This window comes from Littorina saxatilis, linkage group LG10 (genome assembly GCF_037325665.1).
Source record: "Littorina saxatilis isolate snail1 linkage group LG10, US_GU_Lsax_2.0, whole genome shotgun sequence".
NCBI classification, from domain to species: domain Eukaryota; kingdom Metazoa; phylum Mollusca; class Gastropoda; order Littorinimorpha; family Littorinidae; genus Littorina; species Littorina saxatilis.
In genome coordinates, this window is record NC_090254.1 from 8,997,614 (window position 1) to 9,010,109 (window position 12,496).

General features: G+C 41.5%; 1 protein-coding gene across 2 annotated transcripts in view; it reads right to left on the reverse strand.

Annotated features, from left to right (window-relative positions):
* Positions 1 to 2,520: 2,520 nt before the first annotated feature.
* Positions 2,521 to 12,496, reverse strand: part of LOC138978091 (probable serine/threonine-protein kinase drkC) — a 30,090-nt gene continuing 20,114 nt past the window's right edge. For both annotated transcript variants that reach the window (XM_070350728.1, XM_070350727.1), the window contains exons 10-14: positions 12,357 to 12,467; positions 7,592 to 7,661; positions 6,460 to 6,722; positions 4,479 to 4,607; positions 2,521 to 2,799 (exon numbers count right to left, since the gene is read on the reverse strand). In XM_070350728.1, the coding sequence (XP_070206829.1) occupies positions 2,692 to 2,799; positions 4,479 to 4,607; positions 6,460 to 6,722; positions 7,592 to 7,661; positions 12,357 to 12,467 (681 nt within the window). In that variant the 3' untranslated portion in view covers positions 2,521 to 2,691. The remainder of the gene's footprint in view (positions 2,800 to 4,478; positions 4,608 to 6,459; positions 6,723 to 7,591; positions 7,662 to 12,356; positions 12,468 to 12,496) is intronic.

Below are 12,496 nucleotides of genomic sequence, written 5' to 3' on the forward strand. Positions count from 1 at the left end.
ACCCCAGCCGGGTCATACCTAAGACTTTAAAATTGGCAATCTAGTGGCCTGGCATTATGGGGTTAGTGCTAGGACTGGTTGGTCCGGTGTCAGAATAATGTGACTGTGTGAGACATGACGCCTGTGCTGCGACTTCTGTCTTGTGTGTGGCGCATGTTATATGTCAAAGCAGCACCGCCCTGATATGGCCCTTCGTGGTCGGCTGGGCGTTAAGCAAACAAACAAACTAGCTAAAATTGCTTTCTCTACGAAAGGCACCTATAACCCCAGTCGTTGTAATATCGATAGTAGTTCCTTTGAGAACAATTTAATTTATCTGAAGCATATAAAAGCACATCAGATTTGCAAAAGTATTCATCTATTGGTGGTGCTTTTTGACATGTCCATGACTATCTTTACAAGAGCCAAATTGTCAGTGACTAAATAACAAAACATGTAGACCTTAACCATTTTGAGCAAGGGGAGGGGGGGGGAATATAAACAGGTACAATTAAACTAAAATCCCATCTATGTCAATTACAAATGCAGGGATTTTTTCAGGCAACAACAAAAAGCATAACACTTATCCTAATACCAGTCAAGAACACTTAAATAAACAAATAACAAATCAAAATGCTACACACAGTTGCCCTGTGACATTCAACGAGGTGACATAATCATGAGACGAATATTATGCGAATCACACTACCTTGTGGTGGTATAAAAAAATTACAGCAACTGCATGTACTTTAATGAATGATAGTAACATTTGCTGATTGACCATTTACGTATTGCGGAAAAGCATGAACAATTAACAACACATGTACCTGTCAATTAACAGAAGAAGGAGCACTATGTAATCACTTTAAAAAAAAACAGTTATAATTACAAGAATCCATTCTGATTAAAATGGCAATTCATCCGTCTGTCCACAACATCTTTCTCGTTCTCCACAATAAGGCATTTTTCCTTCCAGTGTCATGTAACTATTCCTGCTCCCACCAATTACTACATAAACCAACAATTCTGTTCCTGCATAGTTTTCAACAACCCCCCCCCCCCCCCCCTGCAATCCTGGTTCAATGCATCAGTCCATTTAGTCCTGTTCCTTGCTTCAACCTACCAGCTCTTAAATTCCTTCATATTGTAACTAAGTGCACGAAGCACAAGATTTACCTTTGGAGGCAAAGCCAGTCAAACAGGTTTCAGATTTGCATCATATCACCTTCCCATCTCAACCAACCAACCAATCCTTCCCTCCCTCCCTCCCCCCCTTGTAATTAGAAACATTTCCTGAAAATAAGCTGGAAAATGGTTTGTCGGAAAATTGTTCCAGGAGGTTTCATCAAGTACATTTGGCAACGATTGAAAAAATGAGGATAAAACAATCAGCTGCGAATGTAAAAGATAACAAAAGGACAGTATCATAACAACAAAAGACATTGCAATATAAAACCAAAAGACTGGCGTCTTGAGAAAGGAATAAACACATTATAAGACAGTATAATATGGACTCAACAAACAAGGCAATATATAACCAAAAGACTGGTATCTTGAGAAAGGAACAAACACATAAGAAGACAGTAATATGGAAACAACAGACTGGCACCTGAAAAAGTAGCATTCTTCCCGTGTACACCATCATGCTGATTGCCACAGCTCTGTTGAGGCTTCCACATGGAATAAGAACACCCTTTCACTTAGCCACACACAGATGACCAACGCCACAAAAGAGGACCTGCAAGATGTTTTGGCTGTACCAGACCTACCAACCCCTGTTTTGCACTTGGAGTATTCTCAAACAAACTTGGTGTATTTTCAGAAAAATGAGCGTACTCCACACCGCATTTGAACATCCATGATTCAAACATGCTTCACACGCCTCCGTTGAACCGTGAATTAAGTTTACCAATACATCTAAAAAAGATGCTTCTTTCAAAGTTTACTGACAAAAACTGTAATCATTCATGTGTCAAACTACTGGATGATGGATCGGCTTTGTAAAGCATTTGTTCTCCTTTTTTTTGTCCACTGACCGTAATGATCGTACTCCAGACAATCATGCGTACAAAATACGACAAAATCGTATGGGTTCCCAGGTCTGCACACAAATGACATACAGCACACAAGATGTTTGGCTGTACACACAAATCAAGGCATTCCATATCAAATGCACTAATTGAAAAAACTATTTAGGGACTGTTCAATAATCAAAATCAATCACATTCCAGTTACAGCAAACAAGCATTTCATTCAAATATAAAGTGTACACAGTGTCGTTAAAAATGGAAAATATGCAGGTAAAACAACTATGTAAATATCAATGTGCTTGTAAAGTAAGCCATCACAAAAGACCCAGATGAACTGTATTTGGCAACAAGTAAGATTCATCCAGTTCACACACAGACAGACACATAGACAGACACACACACACACACACACACATACACATAAATATTATACATCCCCACCCACCCACACAAACACACAGACCCACCCACCAACACACACACACACACACACACACACACACACACACACACACACACACACACACACACACACACACACACACACACACACATACAGAGTAACTCAAAGGTAAGTTTAACTCCACAAAAATGCAATTATGCAACCTGCTCTGAAAGAGGCAGTGCACCAAAAATATCGACTCCATCCGCAGAAAAAAGTGAATCTAGCCTGAAGCAACATTCAGACTGGCACACTGTCTTGCTGTAGTTTCTGCATTCTTTGTCGATTCTGCAGCTGCTTTTGATAAGATCTTGATTGAGAACCCAGATCTTTCAACCTTGTGGCGATCTGATGAACATTGAAAGAAAGTGTTTCAACTTTTTGCATCAACATTTTCGTCAAAATAGCATATATGTGACCCTCCACCACGGAATGAGTCGCATGTCACCTTTGCATGATTTTCATATATTTACATTTTCCTAAAGAGTTTTTTATGCTCTATCCAGTGGTGAAACCCGTTTTAGAAAAGAGCGAAAACTGTTTGAGTTATAAGCCTGTGACTAAGGTGACCCTCACACTGTTACCAGACACCCCCCGGACTTATATTAAGCCTAGCGCAGAACCGCGCGAGGTGACATGCGACTCATTCCGTGGTGGAGAGTCACATATCATTAAGGTCCCTGTTCTTTTAAGCAATAATGGTGTAAATTAAAGCAAATTTTTTTTAGTAAATCAGGGATCGCGTTTACGCACGATTTTTGCGTATTTGACGCATTTTAAAAGTCGCTGACGCGTTTTTTTCGCCGCGCCGCGTAAGCCATACGCAAAAATATTGTAACTTTTTCTTGTCTTCACGCAGCGCTTTTGCTCTGACTTAATAATCACCCGATCCTGAAACTGACTATAGGGCTCGAGAAGTGACGACACACATGAAATCTGCGCGTCAAAACTAAAGTCCGTTTCTTTTTGCATCGAAGTATCGCAAACGAACGTAACGAGGGTATTACCAGATAATGTCTTGTCGGATAATGAAACAGACATAAGCTGCTCTCCCATCTCGCGCTTCCAAAAGGCGGAAAGTGTGTCTAGTCGTATTAGAGCGGGAAACAAACTCGCAAGGCCCGAAGGTTGGAGACAGCAGGGGTGTTATTCGACAGGCGTGCGCGGAGTTCGACAGGAAAACTCGCCGTATTTAGGTAAGGAGTGTCTTTAAGTCTTTCGTGCGTGTTTTGTTTGTGTCTGTACGTGTTTTTGTAGTACGCAAAAATATTGGTCCGTGACGCGTTTTTTTCGTTTCGTTGCGTATGACTTACGCGTTTTTTAAAAAGCTAGCGCGATCCCTGGTAAATGTAGGTCTGTTGGTAGGAACTGGATTCCAGTACATCGTCATGAGATCATAAAAGTGAGACATCGTATCATAAGCTAGTGCTACTGTAGTAATAAATTGGCCTTCACACAGGGAGACCCCAAAACCTGCAACCCTCTAAAATGCTCATAACTCCCACATGGGTTCAGTGAATTACTTCATATTTGGTGTACATTGGCTTAAGTTGTGGGATGATAATTTCACAAAGTTTCAAGTGGTTTGATTTGTACGCTAAAAATTTTTTTATTTTTCCACACTCATCCACACCGACTTGAACCCTCCAGACTCCCTGTTTTTGCAGTTTCAACTCATATATTGTCTGAAGATGGTTTTTATATGCAAGGCCCTTCAGAAAAACCAACAGGCAAAAATCTGGTGGGGTAAAATAGGGCAAGTTTGGCTACCACCCAGTACCAAACTTTGTACTTTTGAGTCAATCCCTATATTTGAAATACATTTTTGAAACAGCATAGAAGTCCATTCAACATACAAATGTGACACCAAATATGAAGTAATTCGCAAAACAAATGTAGGAGTTACTAGCATTTTAGTGGGTGGCATCTTTTTTTGGGGGGGGGTAACCCAGTATAAAAGAAACAATTCAGTTTGCTCATTGCCCATGCAGAAAAAAATTCTGATTAAATTGAAGACATAAGCTTACCTGTTTAAATGAAGGCCTGTTAGCAGGAACCTGGTCCCAGCACATCTTCATCAGTTCTTTATAGTGTGGCATCATGTCCGCTGATGGAGGTGTTTCTGGCCGACCACCATGTTTCACTATCTCACAAGCCTGAATAGAAATACACAGAAAGGAGGGATATTTTATCGACGTGCAAACATGCATGCTTGCGTACAACATTATGATGGCAGGATCGAACCTGGTTATCAATCAATCAATCAATCAATAGGACGCTTATATCGCGCATATTCCCAGGGTCACCACTGGTTTTTAGAAACAAAATTCCATGACTTTTCCATGACTTTCCATGAGCCTCAATAACATTTTCCATGACTAGATCCACAGGTCGTCATTTCCGAACACGCAAACTTTTTACGTCTTGTCACTGCCAGTTTTGACACTGGCTTGCTTTGCACTGAATTTGAGTCAGTTTCTACGCAGTGTCTCTTCGACAAGCAAGTCAAGCATTTGCTACGCAGTCAGATTATCGGTAATGTTTGCTGGTCCTGTCATTTCACCAGCCACTGTTTGTATCCATTTGCACTTTCGTAAATTCCGTTTCGTAACCGTCACTGTGACTTGACGAACTGTCATTTTTTTCATCGCGATACACAGTTCATTGCGAAGATCTTCCTCGGTAATTCGTTCCAATTCCGCATACTTTTTGTTGTCAAGAAACAACTCGAAAGAAAGTTTCAAACTCATCATCCTCCATCTTGCTTGTCGAAGCGCTAAAGTACTTTATCGATGCAAAAACAAAAGCAGAAAACTTCGACGAAACCGACTCAAATGCAGCGCAGACGACACGACGAGATAACGGAAGGAAGTGAGCCTCGCTTTGGCTCAAGTGCAGTTAAAAATACCGTTATTCTCGAATGCAAATACGAACAAGAAGTTGGTCATACGAACAAGCCTTGTGCTGGCGACGCAAATCGCTGATGGCTGGCAAAGGGGGGGGGGGGAGAATGGCTGGGCAACGAAAATCGCCGCTGGCGTGCTAAAGGTTAATTTTTTTTTCTTTCTTATTTTTGTTACATTCCATACAAGATACAAGTTTTATTATCCTCATCAATACAAGGAAATTTGGCATGTGTGTGGCAAGACATGATACACTGATACATAGACATTTACAAAACACATGACTTTCCATGACTTGAATTGAAATTCCATGACTTTCCAGGCCTGGAAAATTAAAAATCAAATTCCATGACTTTCCAGGTTTTCCACGACCTGTACGAACCCTGTATTCCGTGGGTACAGTTCTAGGCGCTCTGCAATGATGCCGTGTGAGATGAAATTTTATACGGCCAGTAGATTGCAGCCATTTCGGCGCATATTTACCTTTCACGGCCTATTATTCCAAGTCACACGGGTATAGGTAGACAATTATTAACTGTGCCTAAGCAATTTTGCCAGGAAAGACCCTTTTGTCAATCGTGGGATCTTTAACGTGCACACCCCAATGTAGTGTACACGGGGGGTGTTCGGACACCGAAGAGAGTCTGCACACAAAGTTGACTCTGAGAAATAAATTTCCGCCGAACGTGGGTTTGAACTCACGTTATGCTATACAACACAACAGATTGTTTGAGCTGTAGTCACAACAAATCTGTCACTTCTTTTGCATGTCTCCCAATTAAATGACAAATAATTTCGAGAACATTGGCTTGACGTAGCAGAAAATTAATGGCCAGGCTGTGTATGTATCGGCATCGTATATCATTAACATTACTAACAACCTTCTCTTAGCTGACAAACACAACATGAAATTTGACCAGCAACAAAAATGGAAAAAAGGGCTGAGGTCCACGAACCAAAAAAGGGTGCCACCCAAACGGGAGAGAACAAACAGCGGGTTCTGATTGGTTGAAATCAGAACAAACAGCGGGTTCTGATTGGTTGAAATCACAACACATCTCAGTGTGGCTCCCGTTTGGGTGGTTACTTTCTTGTGACAAAATACCTCAGCCTCTGTGATCTCCTCAAAGGGATCCTGACACATGGGCAATTCCCACATGACCAAGGCGAAGGAGTACACGTCACACGCCGGCGTGATTATGCTCTTCTTCTTCTTGCTGTCCGGCTTGCTCAAGCTGGTAATGGAGCTGGCTACGTCTGACTTGTCCACCATAGGGGCCGCTAGTGTCTCCTTGGCAACAGGGTGCGCCAGTAGTTCTGGTGCCGTCCAACGAACACTGGCTGGGCAGGCACTCATCGTTCGACGACCTAGAAATAAAAATCACATCAGTAAAGATCAAATAACCAAAGGGAAGTAAGCGCTCTATATGCTTGGGACATGTGTAATGGAGTAAGGGAGAGCTATACGGAACCAATCTCCTGGCACCTGAGAGAATAACAAGCATGGAAATGAACAAGCAACTTTCATCCTCATCAGATCAGTAAAGTTATGGTCAATGTACAGGTATGGTACTACCAATTAGCTGAGGCCCAAACTTACAATCTAAAAGTCATTCTTAAGTCCCAAGTTGGATTTAATGTTATTTGTATTTTTGACCAAAATATGACATATTTCACACAGATCTCAACAGTCCTTGTTCACCTCCACCTTGATCTGTGTGAAATGTCATATTTTGGTCAAAAATACAAATAACATTTATGTATCGATCGATTCTGGTTAGGCCCAAAAAAAAAATAGGTGTGGTTACAGTAACATAGCCAAAAAAATAGGGTAGGAAGGTAGGCAATCACTTTTTTTTTTTTACTTTTTTTTCTAATGTGCACAAATTAAACCTACTTGACAGGGAAATAAGTGTGCGACTCGGGCGCTTTCGCTTTCATTGCGTTTTCTGCACTCGTTTTCTTGTGTGGTTTTTTTTTTTTTTGACAAATGTAATAAAAAGTTATAGGGTCGGCCCCTAAAAATAGGGTAGGTCGGGTTACCGTAACCACACCTATTTTTTTTTTAGGCCTTAGAATTCCTTTTAGTTTTTATGATTGAACGCACACAAACATGTACTATTTTGTAGTCTCGACTGGCCGCCTGAATATGAATTTTTGTCGGCCTCCGACATCACATGGCTCAAAGAAGGGAAATCCAGTGTTCAATCGATACATTGTATATTATGTGTACTTACAGCAACAGTCGTCCTGTGGGCACTCCTCTCTGACTGGCTGTAAACATTTGATCAGGCCAAAGTCTGCAACCTGTCACAGCAACACACAGTGCAACACTCAGTACCAGCCATACATATTGCAACATCAGAGTTATAGACTGTCTAGGCTTCAACAACAACAACAACAACAACAAGATAACAAGGAAAATGTACTCACCAGTACCAGAAACGATAACAATAAAAACACAGATCGGTTTCGACAATGGGCGGTTCTGGTGAGGTTATGCCCCTTCTTTCTTTCGGCTGGTAACAGGCGGAACCTCGCGGCAAGATCACACGAGAAAGGAAAAAAAAATGTGCATTGGTCCCAAATAGCATGTCGCTTTGGTAACAGTTCGTGTGTAAGTCGTGCATTTTATACGGTAAAAAGACAATGGTAACAGGCGGAACCTCGCTGCAAGATCACAGGAGTTGTCTCGCGTTATCACCCCAGAAGCGCTCATTGTCTTTGTCACTTACTAATACAATACTAAAACAAGGAGAGATGACAGAAAGAGAAAGAAGAAAGAAGTCAAGAAGAGGACAAACAGCAAATAACGTTATACATGTACTAAAAAAAGAACAAAGTCTTGGAACACTCTCGTTTTCACCAAGACCCTGTTCCTAGACTTTGATCTTTTTTTTAGTATTACGTTATTTGCTGTCCGTCCTGTTCTTTACTGATTTCTTCTTTCTCTTTCTGTTGTCTCTCCTTGTTTTGGTATTGTTCTTCTTCTTCGTCGTTCGCTCAGACAGCAACTCCGGAGGCCCTGATGAAGGCTGCTGTACGCCGGAGGCTGTTTTGGTATTGTATTTGTAGCTGACGAAGACAATACCCAATATTGACGGACTGTGTGATGATATCTTCTGCTATGGTCTGTTGAGACAGTGATATCAAAATCGAGACAGGAGGTCGAGATTTTGATATCACTGTCGAAACAGACCAATAGCAGAAGATATCATCACACAGTCAGTCAATGTTAGATATATTGCTAATTCTCTGGACATTTTGTATTTACTGTAAAGAAATTACAAAAGTATTTGTCTCAGTTTTGGCTGTTCCATATCCCTCCCTCTGATTATTATTTCTTTTTGTTCACTCTTTTCTTGTACTTTTCAGTATTTAAAAATGTCTTTTCTTTGAAAAAGTCTTTAGTCACTTGCTCAACTAAATTCTGGGATCATTACATTTTCATATATATTTGTTTGTTTTTAAATTTAGGTGTTTTTGTTTTTGAAGTGGGGAAGCAATAAAGAGGTCGTCGATATCAAAACTGATATCGACGGAAATGTCGTCAATATCACTTTTACAATGAGCTCAGTTTTGCCCAATTGACCAATGGAAATCCACGTAACATATGAAATAGCAATATTCATCGAAACCAGTCTGTGTTTTTATTGTTCGTGTTTCTGATATTGTTGAGTACATTTTCATTGTTATTTTTTTTTTTTTTTTTTTTTTTTCCTTACACCTGTTCCTTGTCCCGGTGTGCACTCACGCCGCCCCGTCCCTGCACTCACTGTTCCATCCACATCTGAATTTCGTTCCGCTGCCAGACTTGTCGATTTTACAGACGCTCCAGGGAGGGATGTCGGGTCGTTGCGGTAGGCTACCCTCGGAAGATGACACTGCACTTCTGCTGAGTCACTTCGACGGTGTTCTGTAGTGGGTCTGTCCCGAGCTAACGGACGCAGCCCACTACCCAATATGCCCCCTACTAACGACATTGACAGCTAAGTCGCGGAGCCAGACTGATTGAGGGTCCCCTCCAGAGAGCAGACCGCCACCACGTCCCTCCGTCGACCCCCCAGAACGTCACACGTTGAGGACTGACAGCAGAAGTACTATTCAGGGAAGGATCGAACAGGAACACTGAGACCAAGGTCACCATGAGAGCTCCGGGCATGAAGGGCCACAAGAGCAAGGACACTTTATAATTTTGGATGATTAATGAGATGAGGATGATTATAACGATGATGCTATGGATTTCCAATTTGGTTTGAGACTACGTGACAGGGCAGCACTCTACGCTTACTGTCATAATATATCCTGGTGTCAACCAGGCCCGAGAACTGCCGCACCTGCGGTGTTGGTCAGGTAAACAGAACCTGAGCACCCTCAAAGTCGCATTCGTTAAGTGAATGACACTCGGCTGTGTGATTCCAGCCTTCCCATAGGAACCATAGCACTTCCACTCTGGGTAGGAGCCGACCGTAGCCCGAAAAACCCACATGACCCTGATGGGATTCGAACCCACGACCTCCCGGCCCACAGCCCGATGCGCTAACCACTGCGCTACGGGGGCCGGTACATTTTCATTGTTATTTGTTTGTTCGTTCATGGGTTGAAACTCCCACGGCTTTTACGTGTATGACCGTTTTTACCCCGCCATTTAGGCAGCCATACGCCGCTTTCGGAGGAAGCATGCTGGGTATTTTCGTGTTTCTATAACCCACCGAACTCTGACATGGATTACAGGATTTTTTCGTGCGCACTTGGTCTTGTGCTTGCGTGTACACACGGGGGTGTTCGGACACCGAGGAGAGTCTGCACACAAAGTTGACTCAGAAATAAATCTCTCGCCGAACGTGGGGACGAACTCACGCTGACAGCGGCCAACTGGATACAAATCCAGCGCGCTACCGACTGAGCTACATCCCCGCCCTGACTGAGCTACATCCCCGCCCTGACTGAGCTACATCCCCCCCTGACTGAGCTACATCCCCGCCCTGACTGAGCTACATCCCCGCCCTGACTGAGCTACATCCCCGCCCTGACTGAGCTACATCCCCGCCCTGACTGAGCTACATCCCCGCCCCTTTTTCATTGTTATCTTGGTCTTGTTATTCTCACCTACAGTCTCTTGGTTCTAATTCTTTATAGAAGAACTGCCCAATACAAGAATACTGAGTTCACTAAGAAAAAAATCCACAATAACTGTACAGTCATTGCATGTCTTGCTGTTCAGAAGGCCAGAAGGGCAGACAGCTGAATGGACAGATGAACAGCCAAACTGAATCTTTTTCTTTCTTTATTTGGTGTTTAACGTCGTTTTCAACCACGAAGGTTATATCGCGACGGGGAAAGGGGGGGGATGGGATAGAGCCACTTGTCAATTGTTTCTTGTTCACAAAAGCACTAATCAAAAATTTGCTCCAGGGGCTTGCAACGTAGTACAATGTATTACCTTACTGGGAGAATGCAAGTTTCCAGTACAAAGGACTTAACATTTCTTACATACTGCTTGACTAAAAGCTTTACAAAAATTGACTATATTCTATACAAGAAACACTTAACAAGGGTAAAAAGAGAAACAGAATCCGTTAGTTGCCTCTTACGACATGCTGGGGGAACCAAACTGAATCAAGTGGGTGGGAGCAAAATTTGTCGAAGAGTGACAATGGTTGATTGTCAACTACACAGTGGAACCCACCTTTCCAGACCTTCAAAGATCTGAGAAAATCGTGTCTTTAAAAGGAGGGAGTCTTAAAAGGGGGGTTCCACTGTACATTAAAATGGTTCTGTTTTCAAACCATTGTCAATACTGTTAAAAGAACAAACATAATATTAACACAGAATAACACTTCTTTCCCCAAGTTCAGTGGATCCTCTCTCCCCTTTTATTGATCTACAACGCACCTACCCTGTAATACCCAATATTGACGGACTGTGTGATGATATTTTCTGCTATGGTCTGTCGAGACAGTGATATCAAAATCGAGACCGGAGGTCGAGATTTTGATATCACTGTCGAAATAGACCAATAGCAGAAGATATCATCACACAGTCAGTCAATGTTAGATAAATTGCTAATTCTCTGGACATTTTGTATTTATTGTAAAGAAATTACAAAAGTATTTGTTTCAGTTTTGGCTGTTCCATATCCCTCCCTCTGATTATTATTTCTTCTTGTTCACTCTTTTCTTGTACTTTTCAGTATTTTAAAATGTCTTTCCTTTCAAAAAGTCTTTAGTCACTTGCTCAACTAAATTGTGGGATAATTACATTTTCATATATATTTGTTTGTTTTTGTTTTTGAAGTGGGGAAGCAATAAAGAGGTCGTCGATATCAAAACTGATATCGACGGAAATGTCGTCGATATCACTTTTGCACTGAGCTCAGTTTTGCCCAATTGACCAATGGAAATCCACGTAACATATGAAAAAGACCTCTTTATTGCTTCCCCACTTCAAAAACAAAAACTCCTAAATTTAAAAACAAACAAATATATATGAAAATGTAATGATCCCAGAATTTAGTTGAGCAAGTGACTAAAGACTTTTTGAAAGAATTTTGAAATACTGAAAAGTACAAGAAAAGAGTGAACAAAAAGAAATAATAATCAGAGGGAGGGATATGGAACAGCCAAAACTGAGACAAATACTTTTGTAATTTCTTTACAGTAAATACAAAATGTCCAGAGAATTAGCAATATATCTAACATTGACTGACTGTGTGATGATATCTTCTGCTATTGGTCTGTTTCGACAGTGATATCTCGATTTTGATATCACTGTCTCCACAGACCATAGCAGAAGATATCATTACACAGTCCGTCAATATTGGGTAATACAGCTCTCAAATTCCTGTTCACAACCTATGTAACTTTACCTCTATTTTCAAACTCCCTCCTTTTACACTTTTCACTCTCAGTATCTGATCAAGGTTAAACACAAAAAGTGTGTCGCAAAATCATCACTGGGCAACAGGAAGATGTCTAGAAGTGATAAATGAAACTTAGTTACCTTGACAACATCATTGTCGGACAAGAAAAGATTGCCGCAGCGAAGATCCCGATGAATGATGGGAGGTTTTGTGGAGTGTAGGAACGCCATCCCATCTGCTACTTGGCTGCACTGTGGAAGTCAATACAAATTCAATATTC